General features: G+C 47.9%; 1 protein-coding gene across 1 annotated transcript in view; it reads right to left on the bottom strand.

The window, feature by feature from the left end:
- Window positions 1-4,450: 4,450 nt before the first annotated feature.
- FGF18 (fibroblast growth factor 18) overlaps window positions 4,451-26,461 on the bottom strand; it is a 64,964-nt gene continuing 42,953 nt past the window's right edge. The window contains exons 5-6 of the mRNA XM_021540045.4: window positions 20,465-20,571; window positions 4,451-5,492 (exon numbers count right to left, since the gene is read on the bottom strand). Coding sequence (XP_021395720.1) covers window positions 5,226-5,492; window positions 20,465-20,571 — 374 coding nt within the window. The 3' untranslated portion in view covers window positions 4,451-5,225. The remainder of the gene's footprint in view (window positions 5,493-20,464; window positions 20,572-26,461) is intronic.

The following is a 26,461-nucleotide window of genomic DNA, read 5'->3' as shown; positions in this document are numbered from 1 at the left end:
ACACAGCCTGTTGTGGGAGCCAGAGTAACCCATATTTTCTGTTACCCAACTTGTCCCATTAGAGCTGACTCCAATTGCTTAGTCAGATCTGCCTTGGTGGACAAGCTCTCCTAAACAATATAAACACCATCTTCTCCAGCTGGAGTCTAAAATCATGGCTGAACTCCGGTTCCACTGCTTTTGTTGAAAGTACAGAGACACCAAATTGAGCAGAGGATCAACCACCAGGTACATGGTGCAGATCACCATCCCTATGGCCTGTCAAGCCTTGCTCCAAGAGCTGGTCTAGGCTGATTGCCTAAGCCAGACCTAACTTCCACCTTGCCATGTTTCCATGAGCAGGTAAATAAGCTGCTGCAAAGACTGAGGCAGTGCAGCAGGCAAGTCTGGCCTGAGCTCAGGCCTCACACTATTTTTTGGGGTCCTCTCCAAGCTCTGACCCTCTCCAACATCCACCCACAGACACACAGGGCTCACAGGCATGAGGGCATCTGGCCCGTTTAGACTACGGCCTTAACTCCAAAAGCCAGGGACGCAGAAATTGGGTCTTCTTGTCACTTAACTACTAGGGCAGCACCCCTTCCCAAAACTTCATTATTTTTGACCTGACTGCTTCCTTCTCCCCGCGTCCCACCTCATGACATTCATTGGAGGATGGATCAGCCATGCTCCCAAAAGTTGTTATAACTACAACTGCACAGATATCACACATGCTGATGTGTGAGAGATGCAGCTGAAGGGATCAGTTCCTATCACAGGTAGGCTACACCTGGGCAGGTACAGAAGGGAAGGACTAAATCTGCAAACATGCTCCTGAAAGAGGCTACTGCACTGCTTCACGTCTGTGAAAAGTTCATCCAAACTGTCTGTGTGACCTAGCACCAGGGGAGTGATCCTGAGCTAGAGACTGTAAGGATGGCACTCAAAGGATTGTTGCCAAAAGCCAGCTGCTGGCCAAGAGGGGAAGATCAGACTCAGGTCAGAGCTTACCATGGCACTTGCATTTGCATTAACAAGGCAGACACTGAACAGAACAACTCTGCTGCTAAGCAGGACAGACCACACCAACTTTGGGGCTCCAGCTGCAGGGATGTGAACTCAGCCACCCACTGACAGCTCTGTGGCAGGGGCTAAGAAGACTAGAACAACTTGGCAGGGGGCTGGAACGTACCTTGCACAGGGACTAGGACACTCTTCATCCTCTTGGCCAGTGGTAAGTTGCAGGCAGGGCAGAACACTACCATGGTGGGTTGTGGGGTAAAGGGTTTGCCCTGCCTAGACCAGACACTGAGCCTAGCTGAGCTGTGACCACTGACCCTTCACCCTCACAGGGACAGTACCAGAGGTCTACCACCCAGAAGGCCTCATCAACCAGCTCTGGTTTGTGCAACATGCTCAAAAAACTTCCTTGGACCCACGGAGTTTCCCTCTTGGGCTCAGTTGCTTCTGCACCTGACAAAGCCAGCCAGGTGTTATGAGCCCATGCCTCTCTCTGGTCTTGCCTATCAAAGCAGTGTGACTAATCCAGCAGTGTTTCTGAGGCAGTTTCTCCAGTACGCTTTTATTAATGCAAATTGAGCAGAGTGCTGGTTAAAGCGTGCCAGGTCAGAGCGCCACACATATTAATGCCATCACAGACTGTTAAATCCCTGCATGTCTTGGTTGGAAATGGGGCAGTTATTTCTATCTTATGGGGCAGTTATCTTCTGTTAATTGGGCCATTTTCTTTATCTCTTCCACAACCCATCCTCCCTCCGGGAGATATCATTTGGTTAATGGGCCATTGAGTGTCACTGCATGATTGATAAAAATTCCATCATCCCATTGGGAGAAGCTCCGCCCAGGGGAGGAGCCAAGCATTCATAACTGGATGTAATCTACTATATGGAAGACCCCAGTCAGCCTTTTCCACTGGATTCCCAGAGGAGCAGCTGTCTTCTCCACAGGATCTTCAGAGGAAGAGTATACCCTTCTACAGGCTCACTGCTTCAACAGAACCACCGTTGTCACTGCAGGAGGGCTGCAGCCACCATTTCAATTGGACTGCTACAATCACCCTGACCCACAGGCTGTCAGGTCGTATTCTGACTCTTGTCAGTGTTGTTTTGTATTAGTGCATTGTTTCTTTTATTTTTATTTTCTTCCCTAATAAAGAACTACTATTCCTGCTCTCATACCTTTGCCTGAGAGCCCCTTAATTTCAAAATTATAACAATTCAGAGGGAGGGGAGTTTACATTTTCCATTTCATGGGAGGCTCCTGCCTTCCTTAACAGACACCTGTCTTTTCAAACACAGACAGTTGCTCTTGAGGAGAATCCCAGAATAGCAATTAAATCCTCATTAACAATCTTCAGTTATAAAGTAAACCAAATGCAAGGTCTCCATGGGAAATCTCAGGATGACTGAAGATTTTCTGAAAGGACAAAATGAGGTTAAACACCATAGACAAGCTACTTCTCTGATCTGGATGTCAGAGAGGGACCTGTCCAGCAGGGCTGCTGACAACCACCTCTAACCAGCTCCTGGCTCGATCCCCGAGCACAGTCCAGGCAGGAGTACCATGTGCTCAAGCACAGGGATGTCCCTCACTGAGCACAGGATGGATTTCCCCTATTTCTGTTCAGTCTTTGAATGTCTCCTACCCAGAGCACCCTTTTGTCCATCTTGATGGCCCTCTGAAGGGGATAAGTTGCAAATTCTTCTCACCTTTGCCCCTGCTTTTGCTGTTAATAAAGCCTGAAAGCAGATGTTCAAATACAAACACTTAATGGGAACCATCAGCCAACAAATCCCTCTAGCATTACCTAATCTAAATGAGCATCAATCTCCTCACCACACTGCCTTTCCCCAGCCTGAGGAACCTGTACCACTACTGTCCAGGAAATACTCCTGCAAACCAATGACGTGAGACACAGAGGCCCCAGCTGCATACTAGTTGTATGGCCCATCACTCCCATGTGCCAATCTCCCATTGTGGGACAGGGAGTAGATCCTCCCTGGTTGCTCACAGCCTCAGTCTGGAAGAGGAGATCCCTTCTGCCCACACTACTCCAGCCTTTAATGCCCCCACCCCTTTGAATTTCTCCAGTGGCAAACAAACTCTGTTGTTCTAACAGTGAAACCATCAGGGCCATGGCAATATTTCAAGGAGAAAAAAGGCACCAATAAAGCCTTTCTCACTCTGGAAATCAACTGGGTGTCTCCTCTTGGAGGTACTAACACAGCAAATCTCCAGTTGCTCCCGATCCTCCACCCCAGCACTCCTCTGAACTTTCCCCAGACTCTTCCCACATGAATCAATTTGAAGACAAAGCTGGCAAAGCCTTCCAGCCCCCACCAACCAATTCCACCCTTGGGTCCTGCTCCTGTGCTTGTCTCCAGGTGCCCCAGGAGAGCAGCTCCCAGGAATCCCCTGGGACAGAGGCTGTTCAGTGACCTCCAGTGCTTAGCTGGCGTGAGGCATCACCTGTACAGCTGCCCAGCTCCTCCTGGAGCAGCGTGGAGTAACCCTGCTAAGCACTGCTCATTTTTCTCCAGGCTTGCAAGGTTTGGAGATTGATTCAGATAAGCATCCTCAAGCTTGCATGCTTATCTGCACTATCTCCCAGCTTTGATCTGCAGGATTTGGCTGCAGCTCTCAAAGTTATCTTGGGAAAGCTTGTTCTGGGGAGAGTCTCCTGATTAACAAGAAAATCTTTCTTAGTGGTTTTGAGCATTTCCAGCCCTGGCTGTAACCAGGGAGTGTAGCCATATCTGCAGACAGAGAGAAGGAAAAGCCAAGTGAGCTTCTCCTTAAAACTTTACTTGGGCTCCATCGCCATTCCAGCTAAAATCTGGTACTTCATCTTGCTTCTTTTCCCCACTTTCTGTTTATGGGACATTTGACATCACCCATATCCTGTGCAAAATTCCTGTAAGGAAAGCTGGCTGGACTGACCAGGGAAACAAGTTCCTGGATGAGCTGGGTGAACCATGCAGGACAAGGGAGAGGGATTTGTCTGGCTAAGGACAAGTTTTAAAAGGCACAATTTTGAATTAAACAGCTGAAAGCAAGAGCCCCTCTAAAAGCTCTAATGAAGGAAACACAAGCCACACGTGTTAATGCAGTCAGATACTAATTTTCCAGTTTACTTTCTGCTTGGCTACAGCTTTAGGAAATATTCCTTGGATTGCAAGGTATCAAATGTGCTGCTCTTGAACAACGCTGGCACGGATTCCCCCATACTCAGCCCACCATCACCCCACAGAGACTCTTCCTTGTGGCAATGACCAGAGAGGAAGTGGAAGATGGTATTAAGGAACAGGAGGAACTACAGAATCAACAGTTAAGTTTATAGTGGGGAAACTGCCCTGAACATTTTCTGCTGGCCTTGCTTAAAGGATAAATATGCATTTAAAAACCACTACTCAGGGAGGGGAAAGAAGTGTGAACAGCAAAAATATGTACATATGTTTTAAATAATTTTTTTTAATTGTTGAGGCAGTAATACTTGGTTCATGGAACTGCAATATACAGAGAGGTGAAATAAATAGCTTATATATATATAATATATATAATATAGCTGGTTTTAAAATATTCCCTTATCATTGGTGTACTAGGTCATCTTGTAGTCACTTGAATGTAGTTAGCAGCATTCTCCAGAAGTGAGCGGGATGCAGGATCACGGAGCTGTGAGTCCCTATGTCGTCAGGAGGGTTACAGAGGATCGGTGCACCGGGAGCTCCACGGGTCAGGTCCCTGCAGCTCCCCCCGCCTGTCCTGGCCGGCGGGGAGCAGGCAATAAATAATTACTGCCAACCGGCACTTAGCGGGGCAGGGTCTCAGTAACTTTGGGAAAGAACTTCGGTTTTCTTTGGTTTTATTTATTTATTTTTAATAATCCTTTTTTTTTTTGTTTTGTTTTGTTTTTTTTTTCCTCTGGGGATATTCTTGAGAAGTTGTCCTTTCCAAAAAAAGCAAAAGAAGCACCTGTGTGTCATCAACAATAAGAAGTCAATTTAAATAGAGCAGTTAATTTCATTTTTCAAGTCACAATAAATCCCGAACAGCTTTCCCCAGCATTTGCCATCTAGTCTTTTATTAATTTTTTTTATTTTTATTTTTTTAAAACACAATGTACAAAAATAGAGCTTCTTCCTTATTTTTAATGTAAAAATATTCCTCTGGTGCAGTTTTTTTTTTCTTTTTGTGGTTTCTTATTGTGACACTATTTTTGTCCGTTTTTAGCTGGGGTTGGTAGGTCGTATTCTCTTAGTCCTCTTGGTGACTGTTGTGTACTTGAAAGGTTTCTGTATCTCCATTTGCCCCTTTGGGTATCTCTTCATAAAGTGTACATCTTGCTGGTTTTCCCGGGTCTTGGGCCCTTTCCGTGGCCTCCCTTTTTTGGTGAATCCAACGTACCAGCCTGAATATTTTGCAGACATCAGTGCTGTGTAGTTATTTTCTAGGACTTTTTCAATGAAGACACACTCCTTACTGGTGCCATCAGGCTGAAAAAGGGGAGAAAAAAAAAAGGAAAGAAAAAATAAATAATCCAAATGCAAGCTCAGTGACCAAAACCCAATTTGGCATAAATAAAATCATCACATCTGGACCTCTTTTTTGGTTCAAACATTGTTAATAAGAGCCATAACAAGCATCGGCTAAAATAGATTTTTTTTTTTTAAAGCATGAAAGTGTGAGGTCATAATTTCTTTTTTTTAAATGGTCTTATCCAAGGGGAGAAAAATTTTTCAAAGACAACAGTTAAGTTTATCCAGTCCAGTGCCTTCAACTGCAAGCAAAGCAAGACATCCAGCTTTGCTTTTTTCCCTTAGGGAGAGAGGATGAATTGAATTCGTGCCAGGGAAACATCATACTTAGAAAAAAACCAAACCCCAGAAACTCACATAGCCCGAACAAGAGCGTTTTCCCTTCTACTCCTCACTTCTGATGTTTTCTGAAATACCTTATGGGCTTTCACCCACAACTACCCAAATCCCACTAAAATTATTACAAGCTTCAGTCTCAGCCTCCACAGCAATTTGAAAACTCTCCCCCATGTGATCCCAGGTCATCCCCTGGCAGATGGACCACACGTGGTGCTCCAGGGGTGCTGGAGCCACTGGGGTCCCTGGGACCCTGGAGAGCCCTGAAGCCAAACTGGGCTCAGCTCAGCCTGGAGATCCTACCAGACCCAGAACTGGGCTTTGAACATGGCAAAACAAGGATCTCTGCATCCAGGACTCTCACACAGCACAGGCAGCACTGGAGGGAGTGACAGCATCACACAACTGCATCTTCAAGTCCTTGAGCACAAAGGAAATTATTCTCACCCATAACATTTGCCAGAAAACATTTTGCCCTTTAACTGCTGAGTTACCGCTGCTGTATGTCACATGTCATGTACACCTGCACTTTGATTTATGCATCAGAAGATATTCAGGAGTAGATACAGGATAAGTAGATATAAGCCATTGCACAAGACTTAATTTAAAGCTCAGCAAAGTCAAAGTCCATTGTAGCCCAATTCAGCTTCCCACTGATACCAAATGAGTTTTTGGGAACTGCAGGCCTACATATACTACTATTAAACCCTGCCCACCCAAACTAAACACTGTCAGATCCTCTCAGTCTTCACTCATCATATCTGGGGGGGACAGGGAAGCTGCAGCAGCGTGAGCTGCTCAGCCACCAGCCCCGGCTCTGCTCAGGGGCTCCTCTAGGCACGAGGCTGGGGCAAGGAGACAAACCCTGCATGGTCACCATCCCTTCCCCAAGGACAGCTCAGCCTGCCCTGCCAGGGGAGCCACTCTGAAATGTGCTGCACAAGCCCTGTGGAGCTTGCTGCAGTTTGTGGCACGGGCAGGCAATCACAGAACAGGAGGGAACCCCTCTGGGCCATGCTGCACAGGCTTCCCCGCACCCCTAAGCGCCAAACACCCACGAGAGGGGAACCATCAAGCACCATGACCCAGGCTGGAGCAGCAACAGAGGAAAGCCAGGATGGCTGGTCCCCAGCAGCCTCCAGGACTCCATGCCTTTAGCAGAGCTTTGATTCCATCCGTGTGACTGAAGGTGATGTTTGCCCTGAAGTCAGCACTGCACCCTGCTGCCTCAAGGCTTTCGGCACCAGGGAAGATCTCATTAAGAGGGTGAATTCTGGCAACTTTTCCAACAGTTCTGCTAATCCAGGGTCTGCACAGGGGTTCTGCCCTAGGATCAGCAGTCTCCATCCAGAATAGGCACAAAGGTCCTCATTTTACCATCCACAACTGGAAGCTCACAAATGCTTTAATGAACAGCAGAACTGGGCAAAGCTCAGTGGTTCCAGTTCCTGGGGGTGTCATTTTCCAAGTCCTGGGTTTGATCAAAGCCACATAAGTGGCAAAGGGGGAAATCAGTCAACACCACAGGGTTCCACCAGATTTCAATGGGAAGCCATAAAACCAGCTCCAGGTTTCTCAGGGCCCAGCCCACTACAAACCCTTCCCCAGTGAGTGGAGAATTTTTAAACAATACCATGGCTGGGATTCAAATCCACCCAAGCCCAGGTGCCTGTGAACCGACCGGATCCATACTGCAGGTAATTGCAGGGTTGTCCCCTTCATGCTCGTGGGAAGGGATGGGATTTGAGCCCTGACCTTGTTGCTAGGAGAATTAAGGGGTTTTCATGCAATTTGGGAGGGTTCTGCTTGTACTGCAATGTTCGTTTTTCACGGAAAATGAGGACTGGAGTGAAAAGAAAATGTGTGTAGGAGGGGGGAATTTATTCTATTAATAACAAAAAAGTATTTACTTATACCTTCAAAGTTGCCAACAGAGCCTAAGATGGAGACAGGAGGTGGAGGAATAACAAGGTGCAACTTCAGGCCAACCTCAGGGCTAATTTGAAGTAAACAAGGTGCATGAGATAAAATAACTTCGTTCTGGAAGAGGAAGAGCTAAATGGTTTGATAACATGAAATTACAGCAGCATTTACAAGTACCTAGAGATAAATCAGGATAAGGACCTCACTTCCCCAAATGGAGCATTCCTGTATGTGCTAAGACACGTCACAGACACACAAATTATTTTCAAATACTGACAAGCTTCAGTCCATTATTACAAGCTTCAGTCTAAGCCTCCACAGGAATTTGAAAATAATTTATAAAAATATATTAAAAATAATTTTACAGCTTCTTTTATGGTCCCCAACAGGATAAATCATTCACACAAGTTACCTACACCATGAAGAGCTGTACACACAGCAATATATTAGGGGAAAAATCAATTTGTGGGGGTTTTCAGTAATTTTTAAGCATCAGGTGCCCAACATTTAAAATATAATCAGTTCCCTATTTAAGCCATAGCAAATCATTCCTTGGGTCTGTCAGCCATCCCCTCACTCCTCCAAAGAGAGGAGGGGGGAAAGAGAAAAGGGACACAGCTTTGGCCAAGCATCACTCGCTGCTCCAGCCACGGGGTCACCCTTCCCCAGGAGCTCCTGATGCAACCGACCCAGGGCTGCACCCTCCATCACCAATGCCAGCTGGGAGCTGCTGCCAAGCACATCTCATACACACTGTGCTGGCAGGGATGCAACCTGCAGAGCACTCGCCCTCCAAAACACGGATCTTTGTGTTTTCAACTGATTCTTGACAATAAATTCTTTAAAGCCTCAGAGTTCACAGGAGCTGTCTGGCCCAGTGTAATGGCCTGGTCAGAGGACAGAGAAGTCCCACACCCAGCCCCACATCCCTGTCCCCTCCACAGCAGGAATAAGGGCTTCCTGAGACCCTCGTGTGCCCCACTGGCTGCTCCTGCCTTTTGGCTTCACCATCCCACTGGCAGCAACTCGAGCCATGCTCCCTGCTCAGAGCCGGACACAGCAGAGGCACAACCCTGCTCCTGCAAAGGTTCTCTGCAAGTCAGAGACCAAATTGTTGGTGTTGGCCCAGGGGCTGCTGCGTGGCCATGCAACAAGACCGTGCCACCTGGCAGGTCAGTTCTTTGCAAAGAAATCATTCAGAGCATGTTTTTGTTTAAACACAGCCTAAGGACTTTGGGAAGATGTGTTATCTGTTAGCAAAATTTCTGATAAATGACTTTTAAAACGCCTGATCTAAATGCCACCTTCCAGGGAAAGCTCTGGGGTGTGGCCCAGGTCTGTGCAGAGTGAGGTGAAAGCCCAGCCTGAGCAGCACCAAGGGCTGGCTCCAGCAGAGCATCTCCTGGAACAAGGGCTGGGGAGCAGCCTCGCTGGCAGCGGGTCAGTGCCCAGCACCAGGCAGAGACCTGAGTGGTGCCAGAGATTTTACAGAGCAGGGTTAGAGCAGCAGCAGCCCAGGCTCGCCCCGCAGTAAGGGGTTCGAGGAGAGTTTCTGCGCCGTGAGCCAGTTCCACCCGCGCAGCAGAGCGCAGCAGAGCCGAGGGGCCGAGCTGAGCCGGGGCTCTGCGAGCACATGGGGATCACCGAGGAGCAGCCCCAGATTGTTTGTGCAGAGCATTTGGTGAGCGGCTCTCCAGTCTTAAACGTGAAACATGTTGAACTGACACTAACGCAGAATTAAGTGCCAAAGCATTTGCTGCTTCTACAATTACACTCCGGAGTGCTTTGGTGCTCCTGCTCTCCTTTTTATGACCCAACTTGGTCTTATTGTAGTTTGGCTTTCTCGTTTTAAGTTCTCCAAATGGAAAGGATCAAAGAGCTCTTTGTTGTCCTAGCAGGAGCTCTCCTCGGAGCGAGGCACTCCTGCCACGAACAGCTTGCAGCTCAGGAGGAATTCGCGGCCGCTCTGTGCCGCCAGCCCGAGCCAAGCATCAGCAGGTGCCGCAGCCGCCCCCGCGCTCCCCGCAGCGCGGCACGCCGAGCCACCGCAGCAGCTCTGGGCGGCACACCGGGGCCGGGCCAGCCTTTCTCATTGGCGCGGTAGGCACCGGGAAACCCAAACTTCCCTCGGCTGTCACAGAACAATGAGCTCCCGCCAGCAGCTCGGGTGACACCGAGGAGCGGGGAGAGAAGCCTCCAGGACGGAATAGTTTCTCTGTTTGCAACGATCGGGGCACAAACGAAGCTTTTGTTAGCTAAGCTTAGGTTAAAACACTTCCCCTCCTCAAGCGCTGCTGCAATTAGGAGCTCTCTGGGTGAGCGACTGGTGATGTGCTGCAAATAACAAAAAACCCCAAACACTACCAAACACGCCTGTGACAACCCAGGAATACCAGCTTGGCACAGGGCACAGCGAGTGTCAGCACCCCAAGTGAGAGAGGGCTGAGTCTCTGGTTTAATTATCACCTTTCTGCCAGCTCAGCCCCCAGGCTCAAAGTCAAACTGTGGTGACACCAGCCCCCCGTACAATGGAGAGCATCTCCGTCTGCGAGGGAAGCAAGCCCCCACCTCCCAAAAATCCTGGAGCAGGAAAAGCTACCACTCAAGCAAAAGGTTTCCCAGAGGTGCATGCACCCAGGCTTTTACAAGGAAAACTGCTGAAAATGGACCTTTCCTGCACCCATCCTTCTCTCCCCCTCCACAGACAGACAGAGGGGGCTCCCAAGCCCTGGCACCCCACCATGCTGGTTTTCATGCCACCCCCAGGTGTGAGGCACACCCACTGAGCTCAGCAATCATTTCAAAGGGCTGCTGAAATTCCCTTGGACACTGACCCTGATAGATTCACCCATTACATTACACAGAAGAAATCCCACCCTGTCTCCTAAATTTCACAGCAGTGACAACAGGGAAGGCTAGGGTTCCCAGGAGCAGCATGGCTCCGCAGTCCCCGTGAGCTGCTCCTGAAGGATGCCCAGCTGAGGACCCAGGGCTGTGCCCTAAATGCCAACCTCTGGCAGCTGTGGAGCTGAACCCCCGCAGTGCCCAGAGACTTGAGGCTTTCAGGAAGTTCCTTCTCTGCCAGAGGGCCAATGCTCAGAGCCTCCTATAGACTCACTCCACACGACTTGGACAATGCCAGGTGGAAGGAGGCAATACAGGAGCTGTGTTAATGTCAGCTTTTACCACTGCCCCTCTCCCCCTTGACACATAACTTCTAAAGGCAGGTCAGAAAACACGATGGGGAGGTGAGCACACCCTGCCAGAGCCCAGAGTTCTGGGGTGGCAGAACCTGCTCACTCACAGCACTGAGCCTGAGTGCTCAGCCATCCCCTGCACTTTATGGACATTATCGGAACAGATCCATCAGCAGCATCCTGATGCTCAGCATCTTGGATTTATGACAAGGCATCCTGACCACAGAGACACCTCTTGACCTAAATGCACATTCCTGATCCTAGAGCAGGCTGTAAATCAGGGAAGCTGCATCCATAACTGCCAAGAGTCACTCAGCCTCATGTGCATTTCCTCCAGCTCTCTGCCCTCTGAACCTGCACAATCCTCCGAGGAAAATACTTAGGAGTCATGATGGGCAGTTCAATAAAAGTGTCTGCCAGCACAGCGGAGAGTTAATTATGTATACAGGACATCTAAGTGCATTCATGAGGCAGGGAAGTAACACAAAACCACACTTTCTCGTGGTCTCAATTCAGGCTGGACATCAGGGGGAATTTGTTAAACATGGGAAAGGACTGCCCATGGACATGGAGTCCCCAACCCTGGAAGTGTCCCAGAGGAGATGCCCCATGGAGGGCACATCTGCCTCCAGAGGCCCCGTTCCAAAGCAGCCCTGCACAGATTTGCCCCCAGCTGCCCCCGCATGGGGGGAACACCCCATCCCTCATGAAAACAGGCAAAAAAGGGCATGGTCCTGCATGTGTGGGTGAGGGCATCCGGGCTTGGCAGAGCCCTGTGCCTGTCTGTGCCAGGCACAAGCTGCAGGAACCAAGGAAGGAAGAGAACAGTTTAAAATCTTTCTTTCTTTCCACCTTCCATTCCAAAATTCCCCTTTTCTAAGTAAGTTCAGCAATCCTCACATTGCCCTGGGAGAGCTCTCTGTCACAGGATAAATGGGACACAGATGAAAGGAGTCTCTGTAGGCTGTACCAGGCAAGGCTGGGGTTACACCAGGACAGGCCTCCTCACCTGCTCCTTCCATCACTGCCATGGCTCCTGCCAACACTCCAGCAGGGTGGCCACAGCTCAAATTAGGGCAAACCAGGTGGCTTTACCTGGAAAGATGCACATTTGCTTGATAGACATTCCTGACTTAATCTCAGAGAGCTGCATGTACTTAATGAGAAGAAATATCAACTGCTTTTTAAATGAACTTTTTAAAGTCAAAACTGCAGGTTCCCTGGAGCAGGATGCTGTTGCTCTTCAGGAGGTCTGAATCCCCAGGTAGGTTTCAGATGTGATATCTGAGCCATCTTCTGTTATCTGCACCCACCAGGTCCAGTTACATGGAAGATGGGAGGGGCTGCACGTGGTAAGGGACTGGAAGGTGCTTTTACCCCTCTGTACAAAGCACAGCCTGCTGCTGAAGGGCTCTGCTGGGCTTTGCTGGGAGCTCTTTTCCAGCAGTCATTTCCAGCCTCCACAGACCAGTCCTGAACTTTCTATAAAAGCCATCTAAGAGCAGCAGCATATTTGATGTAGGCTTCAATTCAATCTATAATTGTAGCAAGGTGGGGGTCACTCTTCTCCCTGGGAACAAGTGACAGGATGAGAGGACAGAGACTCCAGCTTGGGGAAGATCCAGGCTGGACATCAGGGGGAATTTGTTAAACATGGGAAGGGGCTGCCCATGGAGATGGAGTCCCCAACTCAGGAGGTGTCCTAGGAAGGGCTGGAGGTGGCACTCAGTGCTCTGGGCTGGGGACAAGGAGGGCATCGGGCACAGCTTGGATTTAATGGTCTGGGAGGGATTTTCCAGCTTCAGTGGTTCTGTGATAGACAGAGTCGTGCCATTACAGGAAATGTGTTCTTAAAATGTGTTTAAAACATCAGGTGTAGATGATAAGTGGAGCAGGATAACATGACTAGAACAGTTGCTGACCTCATATCAAGTTTTGCATTTGTCCCAGATTTATTCACATTAAACAAACATGCACACTTACTGTAAGTTATAATTTCAAACAAATGCAATCTCATCCAGGCAAGATTCCAGTAGTGACACCACTTTCCCTGGGGCAAGCTTAAATGGGGGAATTTAGAACCGGAAAGGTCATTGCTTGTATGGAGGATGGCATTAGTTTTCTTAATGTCAAGTTATATTACTAAGAAAAGAGAGAAATCCATCATCAAATCAAGTACCATCCATAGAACATTAACATCCAGATTTGTTCCAGCCTGTGAGTGACCAACTTCCAACCCTATGCAACAAATGCAAGGCTTGAGATTTGTCCTCTCTAAGGAAAACTTTGTATCTTTGGGTACCCAAAGATACAAAAAAAAAAAATTTGCTCCTGTTAGAGCACAGGTTTTATTCTCCACTGCAACAATAGCCTCTGTTTTCTCACCTCCTCTCCAAAACCAAATTGCAAGCCAAGGAGAAACAGTCCTTGAGGAGCAGGAGGCCCCTGAACGTGATCTCCACTGCACCCATTTGAGAGAGACCAGAACTGCTTCGTTCTTCCTGCAGTTAAATACATCGCAGTGTTTGCTAAGTAGTGCTTAGAAGAAACATCACCCTCAGCTTAAGAGATGCTCAAGACCAACAAAAAATTGCACTTGGGAGATGAGATGCTCTGAGGAAAGCAATTAAATCCAACTTGATAACTGTCAGCACAAGATGCATTCAGCAGCACACCCTCTCCACCCAGACAAGACAAGGCATGACCAGAGCTCAGGGATCCCCATCAGTAATTTTAATTAATATTAAACCTTAGGGAACTGAAAGAATCCAACAGGACACACAGCTGCAGCCACCACAAAACACAGGGGACAAGAGGTCAGCAGCTTTATGGTGACACTTGCTTCCTGAACACAGCAAGGATTAAATTAAATTAAATTATCACACAGCTTTCAAGAAGATGGTTTTCTTCCCTGGAAGGGGACAGACATCTTCCAGCCATGGGATAAGGAAATGATTCAGAGGTCAAGCCTACAAGTTTGGTCTGTAAGTAAACCTTGACTTTGCAAAGCTTAGACTGAGAGAGAACTGGGGCTTCTTAGAAATATACAAAGGAAACACATTTCCTAAAGAGGAATCACAATAAACCAATAAATGTGTTACACAGCTCTCTGGTGACCTGACACAGCCAGGACACAAAATGCTCACATCCCCAGCAGAGTACCTTTGAGTCCTCATCATAAAAATAATACCATGAAGAAATTTTATTTTAAGTAAAAGGACCACTTGCTTTATTTCAGAGCAAACAATTGAAGAATTATGGCTGTGCTGAGAAGCTTAAGTTAACTGCAGATGTTCACATACAGATAAAAGGTGACTTTCATATATTTTGGTGCTCAAAACTGCCCCAGCACTGGAGCTGAGGCTGCCCCAGCCCAGAGCAGACTCCAGGGCACTGCTGACTCATGTCCAACTGGCCACGGACCAGGATCCCCAGGTCCCTTCCTGCAGCTCCTCTCCATCTTCTCAATGATGTTTGGGGTCTGAGAATGGAGGATGGTGGTTTAGTTTCCAATTCCACTTTTAATTTCATGAGAATCTCAGCTTCTAAATTTTCAGAAAAATAATTCCATTTCTTTTCCACAGGTTGCAGCAAAAAGGCCTGATCAGGTAAATGAAGATTCTGATGGCCCAATCAAAATAAAAGTGTTTTTTTCATCTCATTGCTTTTAAGACCTTTACAATCCTGAAGGCTCTGATTCCAGATTTTTGGACACTTGAGATAGTTCTGAAACAGGTCTCCCTGTCCAAAGTATGGCAATGTCCAAAGTTGGTTGGCTTCAGGGTCCAGTGCATGTGTTTATTTAGATGACTTAAACTAAAAAAACTCATAGGAGAGCGAAGACCCAGACTGCAGTTCCAAACAAGATCTGAATGATATCCAGCAAAAGCCATGTCAAGTTTTGCTTTCACATGGGATGCCAAGTTGGAATGGTTTATGGCTGAGCATGTCATAGAGAGATCCACAAAACACATGCTATTAAACCTGACACCCCACCAACCCTGCTCATGTTTATGTTGCAAATTCAGCATTCAAAATGGTTAGGTTTTACAAGCCCCTTTCAAGCAACCCAAATACTGTGTAACTCCTGGAAAAATTCTGGATAAGCATCAAACTCCAGTGAAACTTAGAGTTCTGCCCCAAATCCAAGATGCAATTAGGTGTGGTTTTAAATATACAAGCTGAGGAGGGAAAACACCTCATGCACTGCACCAGAGTTCCAAACTGCAAGCCCAGGGTGGCCCTGCCCTCTCCACACACCTCCTGGCACCTTTGCAGCACCCCTGGCACAGCAGGCACCGGGAGCACTGGCACCCAAATGTCACACAGGACTGGGGCATCTGGAGGGCACCGGGCTCGGGGCTCATCCTGGACTGTCCTTACCTCAGCCCCCAGCCCTGCAGTGAGGAACTGGTTCTCCACCAACAGCTTTTCAAAGACAACAACTTTTCAAGAAAGCTGAACCTCACTCTCGGCTAACAGCTGATGAAAACCTGCTCCAGGTACAGCAAAAAGGCTTTGGAGGATCCCCTGGTGTCTCCCACCGAAGTGAGTCTCCTTCCCTACAAAGGGAGGCTTCTGCTGAAGCCTCCACAGCTCCTTCTCCCATGGGGCCAGAGGAGTTTCAGGGGCCAAGAGCACATTTACAGGCCACAGTGGGCACCTTCAGTCTTTGGTGCTGTCAGAGTTTTTTAGCCAACTTTCCTGACTAAACACACTCATGCCTCAAGAAAACCCCTATTTTAAAGCTGTAATGTAAACAACCCCAAATTATTACTATCCCCTAAAGGCTACTGCTGGCAAGCATCAGTGATAAAGCTCTGCCAGAGCAGTCTGGCATCTAGCAACAATTTGTTTGTTGTCCTGCAAAAATACAGAGAGCCTTGCCATATGGTATTAGCAACTTTCTGGTAACATTAAGAAATATATTGGCTTGGAAAGCAGTTATCACACCAGTAAAAATGCTGTGTCTGAGAGGCAGGTCTCTGCTGTGAGTGGTACCAACACAGTGGCACTGGTCAGGGCTGGGAGAGGCACTGGTGGCCAGCACAGCCATGCCACCTTCTGTCCCCTGTACCAATGGCATGGCCCTGGCACAGCCAGGCTTTGGCTGGCACAGCTTTTGTTCAGGAGCTGGGCTGTGCCGGGGGACCAAAGCTCATTGCTGCTCATTGGGAGTGCTGGGAGGGTGCCAGTTCTGCAGATGTGGTGTCAGGGGACACATCCCCAAGAGGCACCCAAATTATCTGTCACCTGTCAGGAGCCACCCAGCTGTCCACAGCTTCCTACCCTTCACCAAACAGCTTCTCCCCTCTGCTCACATTTAGCTCAGAGAATGGAGGAATAAAATCAAACTCATTAAAATGCTTTTACAAAAATAATGCCCCTACCTGCCTCCAATACTACCATGATTTTGAGAGTGTGTGGATCCAGATCACTGGGGATCTTTGAAAAAAGGTGGGAGTGAAGTACCCTTCCCACAGATACCTGCTGCAGCCTGAGCACCAGCATTGGCCAGACTGCCTCATCCCACAGGGGGATGTCATGGGACTTCCCTGGACACAGTGCTGGGGTCAGGAGATGCTCTGCTCCCCCTGCAGCAGCCACTGACCCTGGCTGTGTCCAAAACAAGGGCAGGCTCTGGCCATCCTTTGATGGTTCAGGCTTCACACAGACCCAAATGCTCTCCTGCCAGATGGGACAGCACAGGAAAGGCAATCTCTGCAGCAACCCGCAGCTCTGGGGAGCTGGATGTGCTGTAAGGACAGGCTCAGCTGGAGCCCAGCTCAGGAAAGAGCCACCTGCTCTGCCCAGGCTGCTCCTCGCTCTGGGAGACTTCAGTGCCTTACCCTTGCCAGCCTCAGAAACACAAATCCCCACTCTGCCCTTATCTCAATGTACAAGGTAAGAGAAGCTGAGGCAGAAACAGCAGAAGGACTCCCCAGGAGAACCAGTTAGAAGCTCAAGAGCTCCTCCAAAGAGACCATCAGCTCCTCTTTGCCTCTACCACTGAATTACTGCCAAAATTCAGAGTTGCTGTGTTCTAGATGACTTGTCACAAGTGGACAAGTCACATCGTGACTCTCCTTGGAAAAAGAACTGCACCTTTCAGTCCTCTATCCCCCGTGTTTTTAAGAAGAATGAGATAAACAAACAGATTTAATATTTTTTTTTTTTAATTACAAAAAAGAAAAGCAGCTGGCATCCTTGTTCTGAATTTTCATATTTTAGTCTCTCTCCTTGTAGTGTGATTACACCATAAAGCCTGGAGAAGAGAGGGCTCTAGGAAGAACTTACTGAAGCCTTTTAGTATTTAAAAAAGTTAAAGAAAGATGAGGACAAATCTTTTAGCAGGACCTGTTGCAATAGAACAGGTAGTAATGGCTTTAACTAAAATAAGATCAATTTATACAAGATATAAAGAAAAAACTCTTTGCTTTGAGGGCACTGGCACAGGTCTCCCAGAGAAGCTGTGGCTGCCCCAACATCCTTGGAAGTGTGCCAGGCCAGGTTGGGCACTGGAGCTTGGAGCAGCCTGCGATAATGGAAGGTGTCCCTGCCCACGGCAGGGTTGAATGGGATGGGCTTTAAGGTCCCTTCCAACCCAAAAAATTCTGTAATTTTATAATAAAGTTCAGTAGTCCAAAGAAAACCTCAGGAAGACCAGAAAACTCAGGACCTACAATTTTTATGCAGCACAAAAAAACCCATAATCAAAGAAACAGATGGGCAGAAGTAAAAGGAAATAAAATTAAATGTGTCTTGGGCCTTCTTCAAAACAACACCAAGAATCCACAAAAGACCACACTCCAGACTGTTTTCCCCAGGTGCTGCTCACCTGTAACAGAGAAGTCATTGCTGTACAACACATCCCTGTCTCATTTTCCAAAGCACCACAGAGTGCCAGTGACCGCAGCAGCTGCTGTTGTAACAGTCAGGAACCTGCCCAAAACAGCTCCAAGCCCTTTGGTCACTGCTCTGGGAACACACACAGCAGCACCTGAGAGACGCAAAACCCACCAAATTCGGGGCTCCTGAGCAGGCTCCATCAGAGGGCTCTGCTAAGAAACTCTGGTGGAGGTGCAATCATCAGAAATAAGGACACAAAGGCTGCTCTTCTTATCCCTGTGGGTTAATCTGCTTCCCTACAACACAGCCAGCTCCAAGGTAGGGAAAAGCCCTGTCTACTCTTGTGTTCATCACCAGAACAACAACCTGCTCCTGACCATGGCACTCTTTGTAGGTGATTATTGGACACAAAGGGGACTAAATTCAAAGCAGGTTTTCAAGTGGGGAGGATCCAAAACTGCTGAGTGAGGAGAACAAAGCCAGATGGCACGTGCTGCTCTGGCTGGGGATTCTGCAGTGCAAGGCAATAGGAAAGGAGCAGAGGAAAGGCCTGGGTTGGTCCCATGGCTCCTCTCCGGCCAAACGAACATAGCAGGACAACGATGGAACAATCACTTTGTGGGCTTCATTCCCCTCCACCTCCACACTGAACTTAAATATTTGTATAAGCCCAGGCATAACTTTTATCTCATGTTTTCCTTGGGGTTTACTGGCTGTTTAGAGCATCCAGGCTAAAAAGAATTCCCTCAAACTCTTGCCGCAAAGAGAGCTGAAACCATGACACTAATTAAAAACACATTCTTTGGTATCAAGAAGACATGCTATTGTTTTCTTTTGTTGCTCATGAGGAGCTGCTAATGTGGGCAACACATCTGGAACATTTTCCTACACAGCACATTCCCCCCAGCCCAGGTTGGCTGCTTTGGGATCTTGTCATAGGCTGGGGTGGGAGGGCAGTAGTATTTACAGGAACAGACTTATTTATTCTTTGTAACAAAACATTTGCCAGCTTAACACCTTGAAAAGCACATTGGGGAGAAAAAAAAAGGTTCATGCTGCCTGAAAGGTGACAAGCGAAACAACACTCCTGCCTCAGTGCCCAGTGGGCCAAATCAAGGGATAAGCCTTAAATACACACTCCATACAAGTATATGCTATGTTTGGAAAAACTGATGCTGACTTTGTCAGGATGCTCCTGGACACTCCATTCAGAACAGAAAAGGCTGCAGGCTGCTCTGTGTCACTGTTGACCCACTTAGAAAATGATTTTTCTAAGATTTTGTGCTCAATTTACTCCACCTGGGTGCTTCTAAGGTCTCCATGACTGGTATCAGCACTTCATAAATGTTAACAACATTATCCTTGCAATATTTCTGGGGAAAATGCTATGATCACATTTGAAAGATGGAAAATTAAGGCACAGAAAAACCTAAGGTAGGTTTGTGTCCAATGCAACCTTCAAAAGCATCCAAAGTGGTTTAAAACCAGTTAAAATAATTTCCCTGTCCAAGACCAAACAATGGGGTCCCATGCAGAGTGATAACACAAGTGCAGGAGGCAGAGACAATTGGCTGCTTTTCGCCTACCCTCCCAGAGTGCTGATTTCCACTTCTCCCTGTTTTTAGCAGTGGTCTGGATGCCTCCTGCCTCGACAGATAGCTCCAAAGCAGGTCAGGCACAGGGTCCTGGGCTTAGCTTCCACAGAGCATCGCTCCCCAAGGCAGCACAAGTGGAAGAGGGAGGGATCCTCCAGGGAAGGCAGTGTCCCACAGGGGTCTCTCCTGGGACCACAACAGTAAATAATTTTTCACAAGAGCCATTTGGTTTCTGGTTTCTGTTTGGGAGCATGGCATTCACTGCTTTGACTGAAACAAAACTCTGCTTCCCTTTTTCAGGACCACAGAGATGCTACATTTGAATTCCTGGTGATGCAAAGTGAGCACAGCAGAGGTTTGAAGGCTGGAATATTCTATTTGACATTTATTTTTTGGCGGTACTTTAGCTTTGCGCAAGCCTCTGCCTGGTTAGCAAGCCTCCAGCTTTTCCAACAATAAAGAAGGACCGTGTGCATTACAAAAATCCTACTTCAGCACACAAGTTGGGCTGAAGGGGTGAACACGCTGTAATTTGTTACATACTTCCACTGGCGAGGCATCCCCGATGTCCAGATTCCAGCCCTGGCTGTGCTGTGCCAGTGCCTGGCTCCTGGCTGGCAGGAAGGAGCTTTCTGCTGCCCAGCATGAACCACAGCACAGTGCTCTGCTTGCCAAAAGGAATTCTGGGGGAAATTCATATTTGAATGTCCCCCCAAAGAAATACCAGGCGAGGAAGGCGCTGTGGAGGTGGCCCTGGCACTGGGACGCTGAGGTGACTTCTCCCGTGAGGGACGACCCCGTGCACACCTGCAGCAGCACTGGAGAGCCCCACGAGGCTGCAGGGCTCCCTGAGAGCCTGGGGGGGCTGACAGAGCCCCTGGGCCAGCAGGAGCTGCCCCACAAACCCCACATCCCCCGTCCTGCTTCTCATTTGGGGCTGACAGACGAGGTTCAAACACATCATCACAGCCTTGAGGAGGCTGCTCAAGGTAACACTCGGGTTTCAGATGAATTAATAGGAAACACTTACCTTCCCCACTAGCTTGCCTTTCCTGTTCATGCAAAGGTAGAAATCTGTCTCCTTCCCTTTGATCCGGACTTGACTTCCAAAAGTGTCTGTTTCCACTAGAAGCTGGGCTTGGAAAGGAAGAAGAAAAGAGCATTTACCAGTGTGGTCCCATGAAGGCACAGGGTGCAGAGCTCCCCAGGGCACTTTCCCACTGCCCAGCTGAACCATGCCAGCAGAGCCCGAGTGCTCTGCAGGGGACAGCCCGGGGACCACCCAGGGACCGAGCTTATGGCTCGGTGCAGGACTGACACCTCTCCACTCCTTCCCACACAGATACCCTAGATTTAAAGCTGGTTTATCACAGAATAACCAACACATGTGTGGGCTTCATCTGCCACACCAACCCCACCACCACAGCAATGTTAGCTCAGTGTTAATAGAAACAGAGAGGAACAAACCTCTGAGATCATCAAGTCCAACTTGATGGCCTAGCACTGTTGTGGCCACCATGACACCCTGTCCCCAGGTGTCACATCTACATGGCTTTTAAACACCTCCAGGGATGGTGATGCCACCACTGCCCTGGGCAGCCTGTTCCAATTACAATGTTCTCCTTCACGCTGCAGGAGGACTCTTGGAGGGTAAGAACATGGATTTTATTCTCATGAAGATGAAAGATTAGCATGACAAGAAAGAAAATCCTTTTCCCACAGTCAGCATCCCTCAGACACCATACAGAAGTGGTTCAGCCACACACTCCAGCGCAAAACATCACAGTGACCTCCCAAGGGTCACCACAACAGCTAGCAGGGAGAAATTTGGTACTGCTTGTTCTGTCTGATGCACACCCACCCTGAACGTGTCCTCCATGCCTTGTTGTGCATCCAGGAGGTCACAAATTTCTTCCTGGCAGTCCAGGCCAAGGTCTCAGGCTCTAGCTGGGAGAAATGTGGCCAATCTCAGCATCTTGCAGGGTATGGATGCCAGAGCTGGTTTGCAGCAGGAGCCAGGGTAGAGGACAGATTTCTGCTGCATCTCCATAAACACCCTGCTCAGCCACTGCTGTACCTGCAGAAGTGGCCAGGCTGACACCCAGACAAGCAGCATGCCATCATCATCATCTCAAAAACCCAGACAGATCCAGCCTTTTATTCCATCTCTAATCTAAACACAAATTCCAGTCATACTCAAGACTCAAATTCCAGGAATTTCCCTGGAGAGGCAGGAACAGGCAGACTGGACATTTTGGTTCAGATCCATCTCTGACATGGAGGATGAGAAGGGAGACATGGTTGAAACACAATGCAAGAATGTGTGAGTGTCAGCAAGTGCAGCTCCATGCTCCTGCTCTGGAAATACTCACGCCTGCGAGTGCTAAGCCCCACCATAGAAATACAGCTTTTGCCAAACTCTGGAGAATGTTTGATCTGTGCTGCAGAAAGTCACATTCTTTTTGGCATTCATATTTCAAACTTTAAAGCCCTCTAAGAGCAAATATATTCATTGTAAGGATTTACCATGGGGATAGAAATAGGAGTTTGTTTCATTTAAACACATTAATATTTTTCCCACTTGTAAAGTCAGGTTTTGGCTTCTGCAGCAGTGCAAATATCACAAACCTTTATCTCACAAGGGCCCTAAACAATTTTCCCCTCACAGCTCAATCACATCTGTAAGTTCTGGGGCTTCCAGTTTTTAGCTGCTTACATTTATTTAGATCTATTTGTTAAACCTGTTATCATGGGGGATATTTAAATTATAACTTCTTTCTGACAGCAAGTGGGATAATGTCTATATTACAGCAGGATATTACTTGCAATCATGCACAGATATGGATATTTATGGAAGTTTTTCAGAAACACCTCATAGGTTTAGGTACCTGTGATGGAGAGCAGCCTGAAGAAACACCTGGGTGCTGCCCACTTTGTCCCCTCACCTGCCAGGGCAGTATCCAACCTGTGACTATTCTGTGAGGAAGGGCCCCGAGCCAGAAATAACCCTTCATGTGAGGATCCCAAGGTGAGCCAGCCAGGAGGGGGCACAGGGCCAAGGACAGCTCCTCCAGGGCAGGCTGAGCAGTGTGGCTGGAACACAGCGAGTGCCCACTGCTCCAGGAAGCTCAGGGAGGCTGCTCAGGTGCAATGCAGCATTAACAGGCAAGGGAGCAGCAAAGGTGGGACTGTCTGCCTTTAAAGAGGGAGGTGACTCTGAAAGGGCTTCTCCTCACATGAGCAGGATGGAGGTCAGCCTCAGAGCGGGAGACTGAAATATGGATGAAAAATTAAAACTTTACAATTCTAATATAGATTTGTAGGGATTGTATGTTTTTATTATAGTGCTGGGCGCACACAGGGATTTCCCTTCAAAGGGTGTGCACACCCCTAAGAACTCCCGATCTTTATAATTAATTGTTTACTTTTAACTAATTTCTATATGTATAGAGTTTTACAATAGGCTCATGAATATTTATTCTGCTGATTTTGCATTACACTTATAGCTAGCTACACTTGTACTTAGTTTTTGTCAGAAAGTACAGAAAGAACTCTTGGGTCACTCTGTGCTGTCTGTTTTAAGGTCCGAGGAGTCTTTCTTATCTCTTATCTTTTTAGTGTGGAAATCTTTATTCTTTTTCCTTAGCTGGGGCAACTTTGCTAGTGCTGCAGTTACTAGACTAAACAGCATATTTCACTTATGTTAGTAAGCTTAAAGTGGCACATTTTACCTAAATCTAAATGGATTCCTACCTTGTTAAATTTTCATTTTGTCTCGAGACCAGCAGCTAACATATGAGTGAAGGTTGTGGAGCCAGCAATGCCTGGTCCAGGAGCCATGGCCGACACCCAGAGCACCAAGGAGCTGCCCACAGATGTTCAGTGGCCAAACCACCCAGGCACAAACTGGTGTGGGACCACCCAGCACAGGGGTCAGCCGAGGGCTCCACACAGGCCAGACCAGGACAGCACAGCTCCCTCTGAGCTGTGAGGCATTCCCTGCCCACTCCAGCCTGAGAGTAGAGAGCTACTGAGAGTGACTCTGAACATCAGATACAGGCTCTGGCCAGCCAGAGGAGGAGCTAACACCAACAAACCCTCCAGCACGAGAGCTGTGAGCCGTGGTCCCACGGGACAGCCAGCAGCTCCCACCCCTCTGACACAGGTTCTCCTGGCAGCCCGTGCTCAGATAGACAAACACAGGGCACACTGGCCCATGTTCCCCACCCCCTCGCTCTGCAGCCAGTATGACTAATATCCAAGCTGATTTTAATTTGAAAAATATCACCTTAAAAAGATGCCGGTTCCCTGCTGTGAAAATTATAACCATCTGGATGGAGTGATTTCAAATAATTAATCTAGGACTCCTTTGGCACCGCTACTAATTAAAATATGATACCTTCCTCCTCATTTTTAAATAAAAAATTTAACTAAAGTTTAAAGCTCTAATAAAATAATGTAATAATTTAGAACTAGATGGAAGTCACCTTTCCTGCAGGCTGCAGAGGTTATGGCAGCGCTGAGATCCCTCCCAGGCAAGTGCCACAGCACAGCCCGAGCAACAGAGGATAAGCAGGCATCTAGTGAGGTATTTGTGCTGGCAAACACAGCAGCATCCATCCCAGGGCCCCGACAGACAGCCCAAACCCCCAGGGACCATCTTGCACCCCGTGCCGAGGAGTGGGAACAGAGGCCAGGAGGTTCAGCAGAGAATGTCTGTTCCCTGCTGTGACCTGAGCTGCCCTCAGACAGGCCAAGGCCTCACAGAGGTTTCCCACTTTTGCAAAATCTGAGTCTTAAGATGTTGGAAACATCTTATTTCTAGGGATCCCTGACCCCCTTTTCTACAAGAGAGATCAGTGCAGCTTTAGGGTGGGTTATAACCCAGTTGGCCATAACCCAAGGGGTGTGCAGCACCCCTGACAGCTGATGCTTCTTTGTGCAATAGGCATCCTCCCTAAGTGCTCTCACAAGTGGGGACAGGCGCCTTAAACAGCACATAAACAGCACATCTGAACTCTTCTGGGATGAATCCCAGCCCTCAAGGACGCAGCCAGAGTTCCTAGGGGGGTGGAGCTGACCCAGCACAAGGGGCTGCTAATGTCTCTCCCTCTACTCACACATAGCAGGAGAAAAGCTCAGCCACCACCAACACATTTTACATTAATTCAAACTGGACTTGGAATGCTGTCCTGTCCTGTGATAAATACGCCATGGCATAATGGAAGTGCCAGGGAAAATCCAAGAGAATGTACAGGACAGTTCAGGTGAAATGAGTGCCGCCATGCCAGAGCAGCAGCCCCAAAGCATTCTGCTGCTCAGCACCCCTGACTTCCAGCCCCATCTGTCCCTGGACACACCACACAGAGATTGCAATCTTTATTTTCAAAGGCCCTGTGCTCTAGTCTTCAGATTAGGTGTTATTGTTTAAATTCTTTGACAGCTAGATATTCTGATATATTTTCCAGGGGAATAAAATAAAGAGCAAAAAAGAAAAGATGTCTTTAGAGGGTAAGATCTCCTGCTACATGTTTTGCCTTATTGGCCCATTTAACCTAAACCTTCCTGAAAACTCCCACTGGAAGAGACTGGAATTCCTCACAAGTCTAGGTGAAAAGGATTACATATATATATATATGTTGAAAAGCTATCTACCAGCTAAGAAAACATGAAGTCAGGGAGATATGTGAAGGTGGCAGAAAATATGCCAAATTATCTTTCAGATATTTCCTGGGAGTGGGAGGACAGGAGCAGAAAGGCAGAGGGAAAGAGAGGAGAAAGAGAGCACCTGAGAAGTGTAAAGTTTACAAGTACCAATCACAAAATTCTCAGGTCCAGATAAAGAAAGAGATAAAGGGGGAAACACACAAAGGGTGCAGAAGGACTGGATACTTTGAGTCTATCCACTGGTTTGTGTTTTTTTGCAGGCGAAACCCCTGAAAAGGGAGCCACAGGGAGAAGGAACACAGCTGCTTACACCCAGGCACCTCGCAGCTGGCCAGACACTGGGGAAAAGGATCTCAGAGGGGACAAAGATTTTGTTGCTTTGGTTGCACTTCTTTTTCTGAAACAGTCAGGAGATCAATTTTCAGACTTGAAACCATTTCCAGCGAATGAAGAGGGTGCACTGACACACTGAGGCTGGGAGCACAGCACCTGGGATGGAGGGCAGCTTTCCCAGTTTGTTACCCTGGTGCTGTGAACCTGGACATTCCCACCGTTCACAGTGCATAGCTCACATCTGATGGGAGAGCAAAGCCCACACTGCTGAATCTCCTCCTGAGACTCCCAACATGGGCAACAGTGCCTAAAATAGATTAAATCTGTTCAAACACTGCCTACCCCTACCAAAACCACATGAATCCCTTCCATGACCACAACACAGGAGAGAATGACCTTGTCTCAACAGTCATGATGTAACGATGAGGGAATAACACCAAAATTAGGTAAAGTCTGGAGGATCTAATGAAGCCTGCTGGCTGTGGCCCAGTGAGGGAATCAAGGCTGCATCCCTAAGTTTTGTCTGCACACTTGCATAGTCCTGCAAACTAAGTGGTATTTAATAGTTATAATCCACAGAACCCAGCTCCCTTCTCAAATATTCAGATGCAAATCAGGAGTAACCACCCCAGTCAGTGAGGCTGGTGCTTGGGAGGGCAGAGCTCTGACCCACATACCACTGTCCTGAGCTCATCCTGCCTCTCCTGAGCACAGCATATGCACATCAAATTATTAAAAGGTATGTTCGTGGGGAGGAAGACTAAGAGCAGCTTCGAGGTCCAGGCTCCAGATATTGTCTGTTTGAAGCCACTGTGCTGCACGAGACAGGAAGTGCTCGGTGTCAGCACAGAAGCTGCCCAGGGAGCAGCTCCCAGTTCCGACCCAAGGTTTGAAAGATGCTGTTACTCTAAATGAGGATTTTTAAAAAACGCTGTAACTTTCACTCGGTCAGCACCCTAACTGTTGCACCTGGGGCAAAGACTTTTTGGGGTGTAAGGTCCTCAGGGCATCAAAATGTACACCGAGT

This window comes from Lonchura striata, chromosome 13 (assembly GCF_050655825.1).
Source record: "Lonchura striata isolate lonStrDom1 chromosome 13, ASM5065582v1, whole genome shotgun sequence".
NCBI classification, from domain to species: Eukaryota; Metazoa; Chordata; class Aves; order Passeriformes; family Estrildidae; genus Lonchura; species Lonchura striata.
Note: the sequence above shows the minus strand (reverse complement) of the source record. Positions and strands in the feature narration are given on the sequence as shown.